This window comes from Phragmites australis, chromosome 3 (assembly GCF_958298935.1).
Source record: "Phragmites australis chromosome 3, lpPhrAust1.1, whole genome shotgun sequence".
Classification (NCBI taxonomy): Eukaryota; Viridiplantae; Streptophyta; class Magnoliopsida; order Poales; family Poaceae; genus Phragmites; species Phragmites australis.
In genome coordinates, this window is record NC_084923.1 from 36,132,024 (window position 1) to 36,149,044 (window position 17,021).

General features: G+C 49.3%; 2 protein-coding genes across 2 annotated transcripts; both read right to left on the reverse strand.

Moving 5' to 3' along the window:
* Positions 1-515: 515 nt before the first annotated feature.
* LOC133912912 (pentatricopeptide repeat-containing protein At2g42920, chloroplastic-like) lies at positions 516-2,256 on the reverse strand. The gene has a single exon (XM_062355887.1). It carries the CDS (start codon positions 2,221-2,223, stop codon positions 640-642), a length of 1,584 nt encoding a protein of 527 aa, XP_062211871.1. The 5' UTR covers positions 2,224-2,256; the 3' UTR covers positions 516-639.
* Positions 2,257-2,797: 541 nt separating this feature from the next.
* On the reverse strand, positions 2,798-13,219 carry LOC133912913 (guanine nucleotide-binding protein subunit gamma 1). The gene is made up of 4 exons (XM_062355888.1): positions 12,929-13,219; positions 3,514-3,566; positions 3,354-3,398; positions 2,798-3,250 (listed from the first exon to the last, which is right to left on the reverse strand). The coding sequence occupies exons 1-4, from the start codon at positions 13,046-13,048 to the stop codon at positions 3,166-3,168; spliced, it is 303 nt and encodes a 100-aa protein (XP_062211872.1). The 5' UTR covers positions 13,049-13,219; the 3' UTR covers positions 2,798-3,165.
* Positions 13,220-17,021: the final 3,802 nt, after the last annotated feature.

Below are 17,021 nucleotides of genomic sequence, written 5' to 3' on the forward strand. Positions count from 1 at the left end.
GCCTCTCCAGCTAATTGAGCGACGAAACTAATAGGTAGGATGGAGATTAGGGATTTGGAAGGGGAATGGGAGGTGGGGGAGCCGGAGGCGGACCTTGGAGCTGGCGGCGCGACGGAGCGGCGAGGGGCTGAGAGGATGCAGACAGCCAACACGGTGTTGTGGTCGCAGGCGGAGCTCCAGGAGGCCAACTCGCCAAAGGGCGATCCGACGAGGGAGAGCGGCGGGAGAGGGCAGATTTTTCTAGCATACAACCGAGCGCAGAGGTGGATTTTTCTAATACACAGCCACGAGCGGAGAAGTCGGTCGAAGAATCGCGATTCGATGGAGACAATGCGGTCGGCCTATGCGTACCAGACGGCCATGAGGAGCTGGTGGTGCAATCCAACAACTCGCGTAAAAAAGTTGACGTGGATAGGTCAAAAGAGCTCAAATGCGACCGCGTTTAGATACGTAAGATGTTATGCAATTCAGTTATGTGTTTTAACTTTTAAGTTGCACTCTGTAAACATCATACGTGTATGTGTTCAAATTGCATGGTCAAACAGTATTACGATTTGAATTTTTCACAGGTATATACCTACATTTTACGAGAGTCATGTGCATGTCATCTCGATGCTGGTGAACACTAGTACACTAGAGCTAGCTCACAAACTCGTGCACGACACCGTTCACCTCGATCATGCTACACCCGGGCACCTTCGCCACGCCGGCCTGCCTCATCCTTCCCCTCACGCCAGCGCCGCAGCCGGCCTCCCCGCCGCGCTCCAGCACGCTCGCCGCGAGCACGTACGCGCCGCTGTCGCGCGGATCGCACCGCACGGCCTCGCGCGCCGCGCGCGCCCCCAACTCGGCGTCGCCGTGCAGGCGGCACCCGGAGAGTAGCGCGCCCCAGACGGCCGCGTCCGGCGCCATCGGCATCGACCAGATTGCGTCCTCGGCCTCCCGGAGCCTCCCGGCACGGGCGAGCGCGTCGACGATGCAGCCGTAGTGCTCGATCTCCGGAACGACGCCGTGCTCGCTCGCCATTGATGCGAAGGCGGCTTTCGCCTCCTCGGGCATGCCGGAATGGCCGTAAGCCGTCAAGACCGCGATGAAGGTGACGTTGTCTGGGCTCAGGCCGTACGAATTCAGCTCGGAGAACAAGGCAACTGCTTCTTGGCATTGCCCGTGCACCGCCAGCCCCTGCATCATGGAGTTCCAAGACGATAGCTTGGCCAGGCCCTGTGATCTTGCGGTGTCGAACACCTGGCGAGCCTTGTGTATGGAGCCACACTTGCAGTACATGTCGACCAAGGCGGTGACGACGAGCGCGTTCATGGCGACCCGGTGGGTGCCTATGTACGCGTGCACCCACGCGCCCTGCTCCAGCGCGCCGAGGTTGGCGCAGCAGCCCAGCACGCTGACGAGCACGTTGGCGTTCGGCTCCACGCCGTCAGCCTGCATTGCCGCGAACAGCGCCATGGCGTCCTTGCACCTTGCGGCGCGCGCGTACGTACTTACCATGGCGCTCCACGTCACGACTGTCCGTTCCGGCATGCCGTCGAACACCGCCCGCGCCTCATCGACGCGCCCGGCCCTCGCGAGCGCCACAATCACGCTGTTGCACGCCACCACGTCGAACTCTGGGCACTGGCCGAACAGAGCCAGCGCCTCGTTTGCGCGGCCGCAGGACGCATACATGGCGATCGTGGCGTTGCGCACGTACGCGTCCCCGGCGAGGCCGAGCTTGAGCGCCATCCCGTGGAGCGCCGCGCCGTCGCTGGCGCGTCCCAGGCGCGCGTACGCCGCGAACAGCGAAGGGAACGTGCGCCGCTCTGGCAGCATGGGCGAACCGAGCATGTCGACGAACAAGGCGACGGCAGCCTCCGGTCCGGCCCCGTCGGACAGCGCCTTGATCACGGTGTTCCACATGAAGGAGTTGGGCCTCGGGTGGTGCCTCACGATACGCTCCGCGTAGGTAACGTTGCGACCCGGGCCCGCGCAGAAGGCGACAGCGCGGCTGGCGGCGATGGGGTCCCTGGCGAGGCCGGACTTGACGAGCGCGGCGTGGAGCTGGCGCAGGTGCGCCATGGAGGCGCATCGCGTGTGGAGGAGGGTGAGGGCTGGATGGGAGGCGATGAAGGCGGAGATGGAAGCGGAGGAGGGGAGGAGAGGGGCGGTGCTCGGGGTGGGGGTGGGGGTGGGCGAGCAGCAAGCACGAGCGTGCAGTGGCGCCATTGCCATATCTCTCCAGGTCGCTTCGGCTTCGTCCGTGTGGTTTTGGTGTTTGCGCGCTGCCGGTGTCTGGATAAGGTGGCTTTAATTGGGCTGGGCTTAATGAGTTTTGCCGTTTGGGCAACATAGTAAGGCCCAATAACTCAAGTGCATTTAGGCCCAATGGACCAGGTATCTTTTCTTAGATGTCCCATGTTATTATCTTACAGTTCTTAGAAATTCAGTCTATCAGTAACTAGAATTATGAATAATATCTATGTTTTCGATTAAACCAGGCCTGGAATGCACAAAACCCAGCACATATTAGCTCACTTTTCAATTGGCGCCAATAATATAGCTTATTCCTTTACATCCAAGGTTGCTGAATTCACAGACCTATGCCCTCTGGGTCTCAAGAAGCATCTGATGACTTGTTTGTTGTTTCCATCCAAAAAAGTCAGGAGAAAAAAAATGCCTTGTCTGGAACATAGAAATTTCAAAGATCCCGCAAGAATCAGAAAATTAACCCACATTTCAAACGGGGCCTATAAGGTTGGAGTCCGTCAGCATTGATCAACAGTGATTTAGACAAGTTCCCACAATATGTTAACAAAATGAAAAAGAATAATATTAATCTCCGAACCAGGAATTCGGGTTAAAGACCGAACAAATCACCAATTTAACAGAATTCGGTACAGAGAACATGTTGTAGAACGAAGTTTTACACCCCTTTAAATGTTTTTTTCTCGAACACGACCCGCTTCTAAATATTGCTTCTGTATTCCAGAATTTTCTTCGCATGACATTCCTTCCACAGAGCTTGTGATGTCATTTGAAATCGTCAACTAAGGTAAAGAATTACCTCCTTGCCGTAAATTGACACTCTTTATGCTGGGGTGACAAAGAATGATATACACTTCAATCGCAGCGACAATTGCCTCTTGGTGCTTCTCCTAAGATTATTGCGAACGATTACAAAAACCAGCATTTGCATCTGCGCAGATCTTGTGGACCTTCAAACCACCTGTCCCAGGACTGATCTGCCGGCCCAGTAGTTCTGCAGTAACAGGAGGGAGAAAAAAGAAAAAGGCACAAGACTGTGAATACGGGTAAGAATACGGTACTTGGATGAAAACAATACAAGGATTTTCCTTTCTTACACTGGAAGTAGTGGGTCGGCTTTCCTTTCAATGGTTGCTAGAAACCTGGTACAAGAAAATAATGCAATTAGTCTCCAATAACAACACCAGAAATGCTTTCACTAGCACCATATGGTAAAGAGTAATAATGGAATTGATCACATTTTCTTCTGACACGTACTCTTGCAATGCTGATGATACCTTATCTGTTTTCTCAAGCTCTTCAATTTCCTCCTGCATGCAGTCACATTGTCAAAATTAGTCCTCAGAAAACATTGAGAATATATCTCATTTGCTAGGAGGTGGAATACCAGAAATGTTGAAAGAAAAAAAAGACACATTTTCCGGTTGTGCATAGTTATAGAATGAGTAAAAAAAATATCTCTGACAGTAATGTCTTGAATGAAGGTGAAGGCAATTAGATAAGTAGTCTAGTCTATACTCCATAGCACCAATATTGAGAAATTTAATATGATATGATTTGGTAAATTGTGCTTTGTTCGGATGTGCAACAGTGCAAGTAGCTTTGTTTATTTGCATTTCTTTTGTGTGACTAGTGAATATGCTGGACATTTAGAAGATGAGACATGTGTTCCACTGTAATCCAACCTACCCTTTGAAAGGATAGCAACCTAAAAAGTTTAACTGCATATCACTTAATAGGAACGGCAATCACTACAATTTATCAAAATGAACTTGTAGTAAGTATAATAACATCATGATGAGAGCCAATACAATCTTTACAAGTGCACCTGACATAGTAGTAGTATTAGTTACAGTAATAGTTGCTAAACACTAAATTTTTGTTAGACCTTCCTAGTTTTAGTACTGATTATGTACACCCAGTTTAAGTTGGGTGAGCTTCAAAAACTATAAAGGTCAATATTCCATATTCGTGCCAGATCAATGTGGGGGTCGTTGTTAAGGACCCTCGACGGCCTCTTGGCTTCGGTGGGCCCACGCATCCTGAATGCCGCTTTCTGATTTTCAGGTTTCGGAGTAACCACCTCTCGGAGCCATGACTCCCGAAGCCTCCATCTCCCGGAGCCATGCCTCCCCCCGGAGCCCCCGTCTTGCGGGCTCGGGCAGGCTTCCCAAAGGCTACGAGGTAAGCTATCGGGACTCAAGAAAGATCTGCTAAGAGAGGAACGTCGGTTATCCTTTGCCTGAAAGGAAGTGACCGGCATTAATTACCTAGGCTAGTGGGCACCGTCCTGACACCCCGGTACAATGGAAGTTATCCTGACACCCCTGACATCACGGCGTCGGACCGCAATTAGCGACCAGCTCACCCCTCTGGGTACAGCCACCCTAATAGTTACCATGATAGATATTTATCTTCTATGTAGGGTAAAAAATAGTTATCCAGGATAAAGCCATATAACTCGACCAGATCCTGAATATTTTGCACATAACAGTAACTTGTACGCTAAGCTACGTTCAACCCTATAAATAAGGGGCTATGGTCATCCGAGCAAGAGAGCACACTCAACACAGCACAGAGGAGCACAATCACAAGTCTTCCTGTGATACTCCCCCTAGTCCGGTCCATATTTTTACTATCAATACATTTGTGGTGTTCCTTACTCTTGAACTTCGTCTCCAAGCTTGAGTCTACTCTTTAGAAGAAACTCTCGCCGTACTTGCTGGAGCAAGACGAACTCTTGTTTCAACAGTGGCACCATCCGTGGGGACTCGAACACATAAATGCTAAGAGAGCCACCCAAGAAGAAGACCACCAAGACCGCGACGATGGCAACCGACCCCTCGGTCACACCTGTACAACAGTCCAGGCGACCAGACGCAAGCCGCGCCGACGACGACCCCCGGGGGGGAAGGGGGACGAGGGCCTTACAACCACCGCCAACCCAGCCATGACCATAGCTGCGGCCAGGACCGAGGGGCTCCCTACTCCGGAGACCCAACAGCAACAGCAGCAGCAGGGCGGGGTCCCCGCTGCACCCCTAGAGGCCGCGGCCGGCGCCACTGCCGAAAACACCATTCCACCCGAGCGTCAATCACGCCTGGCGGCACTCCTGACCCGTATGGAGGAACTACAAACGGCCATGCGGGTCGAGCAGCAGGCTACCTGCACGACCACCGCCGCCCCTGTGACGACCGACGCTGTTCCGATCCAAGCTCTACGGGCCGATGAACCCTTCGACGCCAGGGCCCTGCACGTTCGGCCTCCGGAGCCCCGGAGCCAACGTCGCGAGGATCCCCTGCAAGACTACGACTCTCCCCTGCAGGCCGCCCTGCAGAGGACGCCCTTCCCGGAGGGCTTTCGGACCCCACAGCTACTTAAGTTCAGGGGCGATTCAGACCCTGATGAGTTCATCCGGTCCCACGCCCTCGCCATAGAAGTTAACGGGGGTGGACCGGCCACCATGGCTAAATGCTTTCCTCTCGCCTTGGAAGGGGTGGCCATACGCTGGTTCTAGGCACTGGACCCTAACGGTATTCACAGCTGGTCCCAACTCCGAGACCTATTCCGTAGCAACTTCCAGGGCACCTTCGTCGAGCCAGTAACCTCCGGAAGCCTGTTCACTATCAGACAGGAGCCAGATGAAACCCTCCGGGATTACTTCCGAAGGTTCTCCCAGACCAAAACCCAGATTAGGGGTATATCGGACTCTTCGGTCATCGATGCCGCGACCCAGGGCCTAGCCGAAGGCACCCAATACGATCGGCTGAACCGACGTCCCACACGCACGATGGAAGCCCTCATGAGCAAATTCGAGAAATATGCGCGCACAGAGGAGGAAAAACTCCGCCGTATGCGCTCACAAGCTGCCGAGACTTCCCGTATCAACCCCGAGAAGTCACACTCGTAGGCTGGACCATCACACGCCCCCTCTCCCCCAGCGAAGAGGGGCTTCGAGGAGGCTTATACCTTCGGGTCCCAAAGGGGGCGGCAGCGGCAACGCCGAAACATCAACAACATCAGCCCCAGCCGTGGTGCTTCAAACCAAAACCACCCCAGGGGACGCGGCCGAGGACGCCCCGGAGGCATCCCGAAGCGAGGCCGCGCTCAGATCAGTGTTCCAAGGGGGAATCCTGGTGCACTCTACACGGCGCGGGACGGGGACACAACACCGACAACTGCCAGACCCTCACTACTTTCCGAGAAGAATATCTCGGGAGGCAAGCAACCTTCGCCTCAACTGAGGGGACCACCAAGGAGCGGTCCGAAGATCGCAGGCTACAGACCAGCCGGCGGGTTGATCATCTGGCCTTGCAAAACCCTCCGCAGCTGGCCCTACCTTTTTCGCCCCGGTCATCCGCAAAGCGATACAACGACGAGGGGGCGCAGGGCAAACAAATTGTCCTCGCTATAACCAGCGGAGGGAGCTCCAGCTGCGCTTCGAAACGGCAGCGGCGAGACTACGCACGCGGGGTGTACCACATCGGAGCAACCAGCATCCATCGACAGGCCTTCGAATGGACCGACGCCCCCGTGACGTTCACCATCGACAACTCCGAGGGGGTGAAATTTCCCCACTCCGATGCCCTGGTCATCTCAGCCAACATCGCCGAAGTCGAGGTCCGGAGAATACTGGTCGACGGAGGCAGCTCGGCGGACCTTCTATTCATACATGCCTTCGACCAGCTCCGAATCCCGCGGAGCCGGCTCTCGCCAGGCCACAGAACCCTCCAAGGGTTCAATGCCCCCCCCCCCCTCGACGCCCTAGGTCAGATAGAACTCCCAATCATCTTCGGCGAAGGCCCCGCAGCACGGACAGAAGTAATCACCTTCGATGTTGTGGGCGTACCTTACACCTACAATGCTATTATGGGACGAGGAACCTTGAACAAATTCGGAGTCGTACCCCATCACAATTACCTCTGCTTGAAAATGCCCGAATCCCAGGGACTGATAGCCATCCACGGCGACCAAGACTTGGCTAGGGGCATCAAGTACGGACACCCTGCTCCGCTCCCCGGTCGTCACATCCATGCAGTAACCCAGGAGGGCTCCAAGGACCCTCCGTCGGCATATCTCGGGCACCATGGCCCTCCGAGGCCACAACCAGAGGGAGACATAAAGTGTGTCCCCGTACACCCAGACCAACCCGACCGGGCCTTCCAAATAGGGCAGACCTCACCTCCGAGCAGGAAGTCCAGCTTCTGACCGTCCTACAGGGTAACCTCGACACATTCACATGGTCACAGCAGGACCTCCCAGGAGTCGACCGCTGCATTATAGAACACTCTCTCCAGGTCGACCCGAAGGCTCGTCCCGTACGCCAGGGGCTTTGCAAACTCTCCCCAGAGCGGACAAAGGCCGCAAAAGAGGAGGTCCAGAAGCTACTGAAGGCCGGTGTTATCCGAGAGGTAATCCATTCCGATTGGCTCTCCAACACCGTCCTGGTCAAGAAACACAGCGGAAAGTGGCGTATGTGCATAGATTTCACATCGCTAAACAAAGTGTGCCCTCGAGATCCATACCCCCTTCCTCGCATCGACCAGCTAGTAGATTCCACCGCCGGCTGCGAACTGCTAAGCTTCCTAGACGCCTACTCCGGGTACCACCAGGTGTGGATGGTGATAAAGGATGAGAGCAAGACCAACTTCATTACCCCCTTCAGGGTATACTGCTACGTTCGGATGCCTGAGGCCACCTTCTCTCGCATAGTGCACAAGGTACTGCAACAGCAACTGGGCAGTAATGTTGAAGCCTACGTGGACAATACCGTGGTAAAAAGCCAACTCGAAACCAACCACGTCGCCAACCTGCAAGAAACATTTGATAGCCTCCGGGCTGCAGGCATACGGCTGAACCCGGAGAAATGCGTATTTGGCGCCAAGGCAGGAAAGATGCTGGGATATCTCGTCTCCCGGAGAGGCATTGAGGCCAACCCCGGTAAGATTCGTGCCATGGCAGAGATGTCACCTCCCACCAATCCAAAAGAAGTACAACGCTTGGCCGGCCGACTCGCAGCCCTCAACCGCTTCCTCGCCAAATCCGCCGAGCATAGCCTCCCCTTCTTCAAAATGCTGAGGGGCTCCGAACCGTTCAACTGGACTCCGAAGTGCCAGGCAGCATTCGAAGCCCTCAAGACCCACCTTTCCCATATCGAAACACTCGCAATGCCCCTCCCCGGCGAAGGGCTGCTCCTATACTTGTCCATCTCTGCCTCTGCTGTCAGCGCTGCCCTGGTACGGGAGGAGAAGAGTGACAATCACTCTGCTCAGAAGGCTGTATACTATGTCTCGGAGGCCTTAGCAGGGGCCAAGACGCGCTACACCGAGCTTGAAAAAATAGCATACGCCCTGCTCATGGCCTCACGCAAACTCCGGCACTACTTCCTCGCCTACGACATCACTATCCCAACCTCGTACCCACTTGGCGACATGTTTCGTAACCGGACGTTGGACAGCGGAGAAGAAAAAAGATCAACAATCGACATACACACGAGCAAAGCAAGGACAACTGGAGGCAAAGGGGAGACGCGAACGAGAAGGCCGCTCAAGGTAATCCCTCCCCTTATACAGGTAAGGGAGAGATTACCCCCCCCCCTCCAACCTAGAAAAACGAGCGTATGCCCTATTCCTTCGCCTGCCAGGCCACGATCATGGGGAAGCGAAACCGCCCCCGCGACCCCCTAACCACTGGACGTCACGCATCCCACGTCCGCCTAACAAGACGTAATCACGCCTTTCTCACAAGGCGCATTCAATGCCCCTTGTCACCAGCGTCATCGAACGGATCATTCAGATCAAGTGGGTCGAATCTTCCCAAGCAAGCCAAGAGATATTAGGGACCATGAGCCATCAACAGCAAGCCAGGGACCGCCGAAGGCCCTGCTCCAAAAGAACCGCGGGCCCGACCGCTCCGCTGGCCACCCTCGCGAGGGGCTACTGTTGGGGGTTGTTGTTAAGGACACCCGACAGCCCCTTGGCTTCGCTCCCGAAGGCCGCTTTCTGACTTCCAGGGTTCGGAGTAACCACCTCCCGGAGCCATGACTCCCGAAGCCTCCATCTTCCAGAGCTATGCCTCCCGAAACCTCCATCTCCCGGAGCCATGCCTCCTGAAGCCCTGGAGCCCCCGTCTCCGGGGCTCGGGTAGGCAAAGGCTACGGGGTAAGCCATCGGGCCTCAAGAAAGATCTATCAGGAGAGGAACGCCGGTCATCCTTTGTCTGAAAGGAAGTAACCGGTATTAATTACCTAGGCTAGTGGGCGCCGTCCTGACACCCTAGTACAATGGAGATTATCCTGATACCCCTGACATCACGGCGCCGGGCCGCAATTGGCAGCCGGCTCACCCCTCGGGGTACAGGCACCCCAATAGTTATCATGGTAGATATTTATCTTCTATGTAGGGTAAAAAGCAGTTATCCAGGATAAGGCCATGTAACTCGACCAGATCTTGGATATTTTGCACATAGCGGTAACTTGTATGCTAAGCTACGCCCAACCCTATAAATAAGGTGCTATAGTCATCTGAGCAAGGGAGCACGCTCAACACAGCACAAATGAGCACAATCACAAGTCTTCCTGTGATACTCTCCCTAATCCGGTCCATATTTTTACTATCAATACATTTGTGGTGTTCCTTCATTTTGAACTTTATCTCCAAGCTTGAGTCTGCTCCTTAGAAAAAACTCTCACCGTACTTGCTAGGGTAAGACGAACTCTTGTTTCAACAATCAGGTTATCCATTTAATAGGGTAGAAAGACCATATCCACTGGGGAAAAAACATCTTTGCCAGTAGTAAAAAATTATGGTTTCAAATAAAAAGCAAACCACAAGCAGATCTACTGCTAATGACGTCCAGAATGAAAGGTGAAGACATCCAATTTATAGCACCGCTGTCGAGAAAATTATTTTGATTTAATTTGGCAACTTGTGCTTCGTTCTGCTGCACTAATAAATTTGTTTGGTTTGCCTTTCTGTATTGTGCAGCTATTGAAAAGGGTGGCAATTACAATTTAGAAACAAGTCTGTGACAACCAACAAGTGAAGATGTTCCTTTTTCTGTATAGAAAATGCAAAAAGATGGGCCATGTATTCCGCTCTAATCCAATCTATTCAATGGGAAGTGAGAGCACCTTAAAACAACAAAGTGCATACTGCTTTTGATACAAACAAGTAAACGACAAATTCTCATGATTTAGCAAATAAAAGGCTGTCAACTAGTGCTACATCCTTTTTGGCTCTCAGGGGATCCTTACAGGTGAACCTGGAAGAATAGTATTGTTGATTATAGAAACCGAGTGTTAAACTTTATCGATAGCCCAATTATATGATGTTGTAGTAACTGAGTTTATTAGGCCTTTAAAATTTTATTTTTACTAACTAGGTAATCAGTGGTGGAGCTTGACACAAATTCAGGGGGGGCGGTGAAGTCAAATGGGCTCCAACTGAATCACAGGGGGACGAATCAATGAAATATGAGAGATTGAACTCAAAATACACTACAATATACATAAAATTTGTTAAGCCGAGAGAAAAATACACTACAAAATACATAAAATTTGTTAGACCGGGGGGCCACAGCCCCCGGACACAACTATCCTCCACCCCTGTAGGTAATGACTACCTCGGTTAAGTAGGGTCAAATTCTACAAAGGTCAATATGACATGTTTGCAACAGATTTAATGATCTATATATCAGAGCCAAGTTGTCAATTAAAAGAGAATTCTCAATGGCAGCAGGAATGACCATGCAGCTACACTAAATCAATCGTAATGGAGTTGCCACCAAAATGGAGTGCTTTCTAGCTGAGTCCTTAAATTGGATTCCATCTGCTGTTATCTCTAGCAAGACTGCAGCTGGATGCTGAAAGAAGGATTTGCCACCACATATGAAATACGAATGCTATTTCAACTTATTGAAAGTTTTACATACTTTAACACTTGTACTTTAAGAAAAGAAATACAGATAGACTTAATAGAAAACAATGTTAAGTATACCAAACAAGCAAATACTCATCTTGCAATATCATGCTCCTAGGTCCCCCAAAAAAATAGAGTAGAAGATAGCAAAGATGACAAGACGATATTCACCTGATTCTGATCCCTAATTTTAAAATTTTAACCGAAGAGGTGTCGACTGATGCAAGGAACCCCATCAGCAATTCTATCAAGCAGTTCCTGATATTCAGCGTGAGAACTAGCGAACACTTTGATAAAAGAAAATGCTTGCATGGTGGACACATAACTGATTACAAGCTAGCAAATAAGTGAATTAGCATATAGCGGATGCTTCTCTAGCTGTTGATGGCACAAGGGTACCTTCAAGTTGACAGGGCCCTATGTTTTGCAAGGTGCGAGAATTTTAAAATGGTTTGTTTCGTGTTGCAAGTATGTCACTGAAAATCAGCTAATAAATTTCACATGTTGTAAGAACCCCAGTCTGCCCTTATGTTCTGCAAGTACTGCCAAGAACATTAGTTTAACTTGAAAGCACGAACGGTAACTATTTAAGTGAAATTAGCTAATTATTTTCGCGTACTGTTTTCTAGAGAAAACTTAATTTCGTGTGTTGTAGGAACTGCAACAGAAAGCCAGCAGTGAGACAATTGAGGTCAAAGTTACTATTCGTATTGTCCGATACACACTAGTTAGCATTGCCCAGTTTATGGTAGCGCATTTTTTAGCGACATATCAACATGTGACCTACTTAACTTCATAGTTCAGGCTAAAGATCATGTGGAATATCAAGCTCACTCGTTAATCGTAAAGGACCTTTTTATAGCCACTTTAGCTCATTGCAATTTGCAAAGTTCAACTATATTCTTATAAAATAGATACCTTAGGTAATTCTTCTGTTCTACTAATGGTTTATACTTTGTGCCCAACACTACCCCTCAAATTAGTATTAAAGTACAAAGACTGGATCTTGGTAATTACTAGAAAACAGTGCTTCCCATGCCACAGGTCCCCCCAGGAAGGAGCATCACCACGCCACAGCAGAAGTTCAGTCTTCAGTAATCAGTACACTACCCCAATCATTTGATGCAGGAGAATTTACCCTTTTGTTTTTCAGCATACAAACCGCGATATCCATAAAACCATTGTCAGACAGAAAAGAGCTGCGTTTTTGTCCCCGTCAGAAAAAGGCCCACAAAAAGGTACGAAAAATAAATCTTTGCATAAAAAAATGTGTAGCACCAGCGCAGTACTAAGCAGCAAAGGAAAACATGCACATGCGCTTGACTGCTTTCCCCCAACCCAACCCACCCCCACCTCCCTCCCCATGAGAAACTGGAAGGTTTAAAGAGGGACGAACAGAATCCTGGGACAGCAAGCATGGCAAAGGTCTCATCGCAGAAGATGGGAGGTAGAATAGGATCTAGGAATCATGGCGCAAAAATGTTCTAAACTAGTCTATGTACTTGGAACATTGGGCTAAATCAAAGAGCTTCAACAATTTGGACGATTACGCCATCCATGTCCATTTCACCAGCAATCGCAACACGAAGACCCTAAAAAGGAGTTGGGATTCCTAAAGAAACTCCCTTTTTTCCTTGTGCAATGATTCAAAAAGACTTCTTTTTTCAAACACAGCAAGACCAGCAGAGTAGGCATGCCGTGGAATTGAAGAGACAGGAAGCGAGGATAAGGGAGAGAGGAGACAGCAGGCACACCTCGAGGAAGCGCGCTTCCTGCTCGAGCTTCTTGAGCTCGGCCTGGATCCGGTGGCGGCCCCGCATGTCCGCCGCGTCCCCTCCTCCTCCTCCTCCGCCGCCACCACCCCCGACCTGCATCGCCGTCCGACGAGAAGGCAACAAGAAGAGGAGCGGAGAGGGCGGGTGCGATCCGGCGTGGCGGACGCACGAATGAAGAGCAGAAACGTGAGTGGGTTGCGGAGCAGGGCAATCAAGGAGGAAGAGGACGAAGAACTGTCACGGAATGCGGGTGGCCAAAAAGCTTGCACTTTTTTTTCATTTTTTAAGCCCCTCAACTGGTACAGCTAGCATCTTTTTTTTGAACGATAAGTACAGCTAGTATCTGAACTGCTCCTTTTATTTTAGGGTTAATTAGAATTGTCTTATTATACTTCTGTCCGATTGTATAATTTACGAAATTTGGTGGCTGCCATTGTGATTTTGCGTCTTTCCGAATCACATCATTATGTACATTTCTGACAGGTTTGGACCTACTGTAATATTTGTATATTTCTCGTAATACTTCCCATACTTCCCACTGCTTTATACCGACACTAAATTCGACTCGACCAAGCCGCGCCTTCATTCCTCACTCCTCATGAAACCCTACTGACGGTGAAGGCGATTGATCAAGGCGAGACCTCATCGGCGATGGAGGCGGAGCTCATTTGAGTTCTATCAAGGCGAGATCCTTGGCGAGCGGTTTCAAAACTTGGATGGAGGAGATGGACCGCGCGTGTCTCAGTGCACCTGGATGCTAAAATCGTGAGTAACCCTAGACCTCATAGATCCCTCTAAATCTGGCACAATGCATTGGTTCTCGGTAAAAAAAAAATAGCACGGATTCGTAGTTTATGTTCCGTCTGTTAGCACGATTTGATTTGGTTTTGTCCCTTTTCTCTCTAGGCACTGGTACACAATAGACATTAAGGTTGAAGGTTTTGTCACAGTTAAGTCAGATGGTAGGAAATCCTATACCAAAGGTATCACTCGAAATTGCATAGTGAATTCCGATAACTTTTCAATGGATTTCCTTATGATAAGCTTAAGTGGCAAGGTCAAATAGGGCATGACCCAGAAACCTATGGTGTGGTTCTTTGATAAAAGGATTGGTGAGGATGTTCAATTAGTTTATGATACCCAAATTGTAGATGTGCTTGAAATCTACAAATCAGAGAAGTACTTCATATTGCTGGTAGCAGTGTTTGAGAAAGAGATATGTGAATAATACGAGGCTGGCGCTTTACAACCTTTGTGTTTTGTGCCCCAGGAGTACTGACTAGCAATCTTGGTGAATCTTGCCCTCCTTCTCAGAAAGGTCAGACAACATCTGCATCTAAATTAGCAGATTCTGAAGAACATACTAGTAAAGAAGCAGATGAAGCTGAGCCTGATGTCATTGACAGTGGTGAGGAGTATGTTGGTGTAGATAATGAACACATATATGGCCCTCCACCTGCACAAAGCAGAGCAGATTGCTCAATTTGCTGCTACTGATATTGCACAAGCAGAGTAGACTGCTCAATTTGCTACTACTGACACTGCACAACCAGAGCAGCCTGCTCAACTTGCTAATCGTGACACTGCACAACCTGATGCTACTGAAGGAGCTATGCCTCCTGAAGCAGAGGTAAATGATGCTGACCGTCAGAAACTACATGTGCTACATGATCCTAAGAACCTAATCATTAGGAAGGATGTACTGTTTCCTAACATAATTACTTTCAGAAAAGCACTTAGGCATTAGCAGTTAAGAGAGGTTTTAAATTTGCTAGTTTAAAGACAAATCCCACAAGGTTTATTGCCAGTTGTTCACATGAGGTTGTCCTTGACGCATTCATGGTTCAAGACTGCACGATAACCGCACAATACATGTGAGTCTAGATAATTTAGCAATTATGCACGTCAATGTTTTTTTAAATTTTTTTTTGTAACAATCATAGTTTTCATCTGCAGATAAAGGTTCTTCCATTTGATGTCACACCCTGATTTTCAAATTTTGTAAATTACTAAAATTTTTCAAGATTAGATTATAGGTTGAATAATTAGAATAGGGAAATAACTATTTTCTAAATTTAAATTCAAATTTGAATAAGATTATTATTATTTGTTTGAGTGCATTCATGCTGGAGAATAGGCATGTAGGGTTTATTTGGTTTTGTTTGGATTTTATTTGGCTTTTTTGTTTTTGATATGCTTTGCTTTAGAATAGACATAGAATAGAAAATAGGAAAAGAATAAAAAGAGAAGACCTAATCTAACCCAGCCCAACCTCTCTCTCTTTCCGGCTCAAGCCAGCCAGCTGCTCCCTCCGTTCTCTCCCGCTTTGGCCACATCGGTCCAGCTTGCTCAACCTGCGCCGCAGTAGCTCCGTAGCCCAGAGCACCCGCTCAGCTAAAGGCGTCGCGCCCGCTTTCGCCTTCATCGTGCCATCGTCTCTGAGCCGGTTTCAAACCCGCTGTTGTGTCCAAATTGGACTCGTGCCGCTGCTAAGAGTCCCAAGCCTCCCAGCGTCCTCTTCGCCTGCCTATATAACTCGAGACCCCCCCCTCCCCGTTCTCATCTCACCCCGAAGTCACCGAAACCCGAGCCATCTCGTCGATACCTAGTCACCACTGCCACCGCCTCGGTCTAGCTCACAGCTGCACCGTTCTAGCACCGAGTTGTGCCGTCCGAGCTGATCAACAGATCCGTCACCACCCATCAAAGCCCATGTAGCCGCCGTCTTCGTTTCTCGACCACTGGAGCCATCGCTCGAGGTAAGCCATCTTCCCGTTGAAATCCCGAGCACCTCCACCACCTCTGTCATCAACGACCCTCCTCCTAAGCTGCGTCGCTCGAGGTAAGCCATCAATCGAGTTCATCGTCGCCTCCTCTCCATATTCCACCGCTCGTCGTAGCTCGTCGTTCATAGGAGCGATATCCGACGTGTTTTTCGGTCGCGCACCGCCGTGTTTTGTTTGTTGCCGCCCCTGAGCCACCATGTCAATCCCCTCCAGCAGCCCTCTTGTTCCTCAGTCATCTAATCTAGATCGTGTGGTCCGAATTAGATTAGAATTTACCTCTTGGGTAGCTAGTTAGAAGCCACCACGTGTCACTCCATAACCCAATCAGCGTTCTCAACCAATGTCAGCAAGCCACGTCGGTGCCACGTGTGCGCCACGCAAGCCAACCGAGCCTAATCAGCCTTAGTTTTGCACATAGGCCCCTAGTTAGTTTAAATAATTAGATCTACGTCCTAAATTTGCAGTAAACACCCTAGACTTGCAAATAATTAAGTTTAGGCCATGTCATTTTATAGAAAACTCCTTGGACTTTTAATAAATTAGATTTTAGCCCTGACCTTTTTTGCAGAAAAACCCCGATTTAGTAGAAGCCTCATAACTTTTTCGTTCTAGCTCCTTTTTCAGCGATTCTTACGTCGTTAGATTCGTTTCTCTAAGCTTTGTCTTTCTAGATAGGTTTTGTCTTGTTGTTCTTTTATTTTTGTGCTATGTTCTTAGTGTGTTTTGTTTATGTGCTTTACCGGTAATTGTGCGATTAGTCAACAATGCCATAGATCAGTTCGAGGAACATCAAGACCAAGAGCTAGAATACACTGAACAGCAGCAAGGAGAAAGTAAGTGTCCTTGATCATCTTGAACCTATATTTTTGAATGTTTTGTTTTACAAGATTGCATGCAATGTCAATTTGCTGAGTAGTCACCTATGTTAAGGGTTTGCCCTAGATCTTTCTTTACATTCCTTGAAGACTAAGTGGTGGTTGGTATGAGTCTTTAGGTAGGTTTGCTTAGCCATACTTTCAAGATGTTGGGAAGTGTCTTATACTTAACTAATGAACTTATGCAATAATGAAAGTTAATTTGCTAATGGTATAGTAATATGAAACCTTAGGTCTTGAGCAAATAGGTGGTTGTGAAGGTGATCATAGATATTTTATCGGTTTAGTGTTTGCTCAAGTGATCTAAATAAGGATCGGTTCATGAAGCGACAACCCAAGAAGATCTGTACAAAGATGAGACCGATATGAGTAGGTTTAGCCAATTAATTAGAGTACTCCTAGTGTTGTCTG

Coding starts and splice junctions, on each gene's coding strand:
- LOC133912912 (XM_062355887.1), bottom strand. CDS start 2,223: ATGGCAATGGCGCCACTGCACGCTCGTGCTTGCTGCTCGCCCACCCCC.
- LOC133912913 (XM_062355888.1), bottom strand. CDS start 13,048: ATGCAGGTCGGGGGTGGTGGCGGCGGAGGAGGAGGAGGAGGGGACGCG. Junction 3,567..12,928: donor AGGAAGCGCGCTTCCTCGAG/GTGTGCCTGCTG, acceptor GACTGCATGCAG/GAGGAAATTGAAGAGCTTGA. Junction 3,399..3,513: donor GTATCATCAGCATTGCAAGA/GTACGTGTCAGA, acceptor TTCTTGTACCAG/GTTTCTAGCAACCATTGAAA.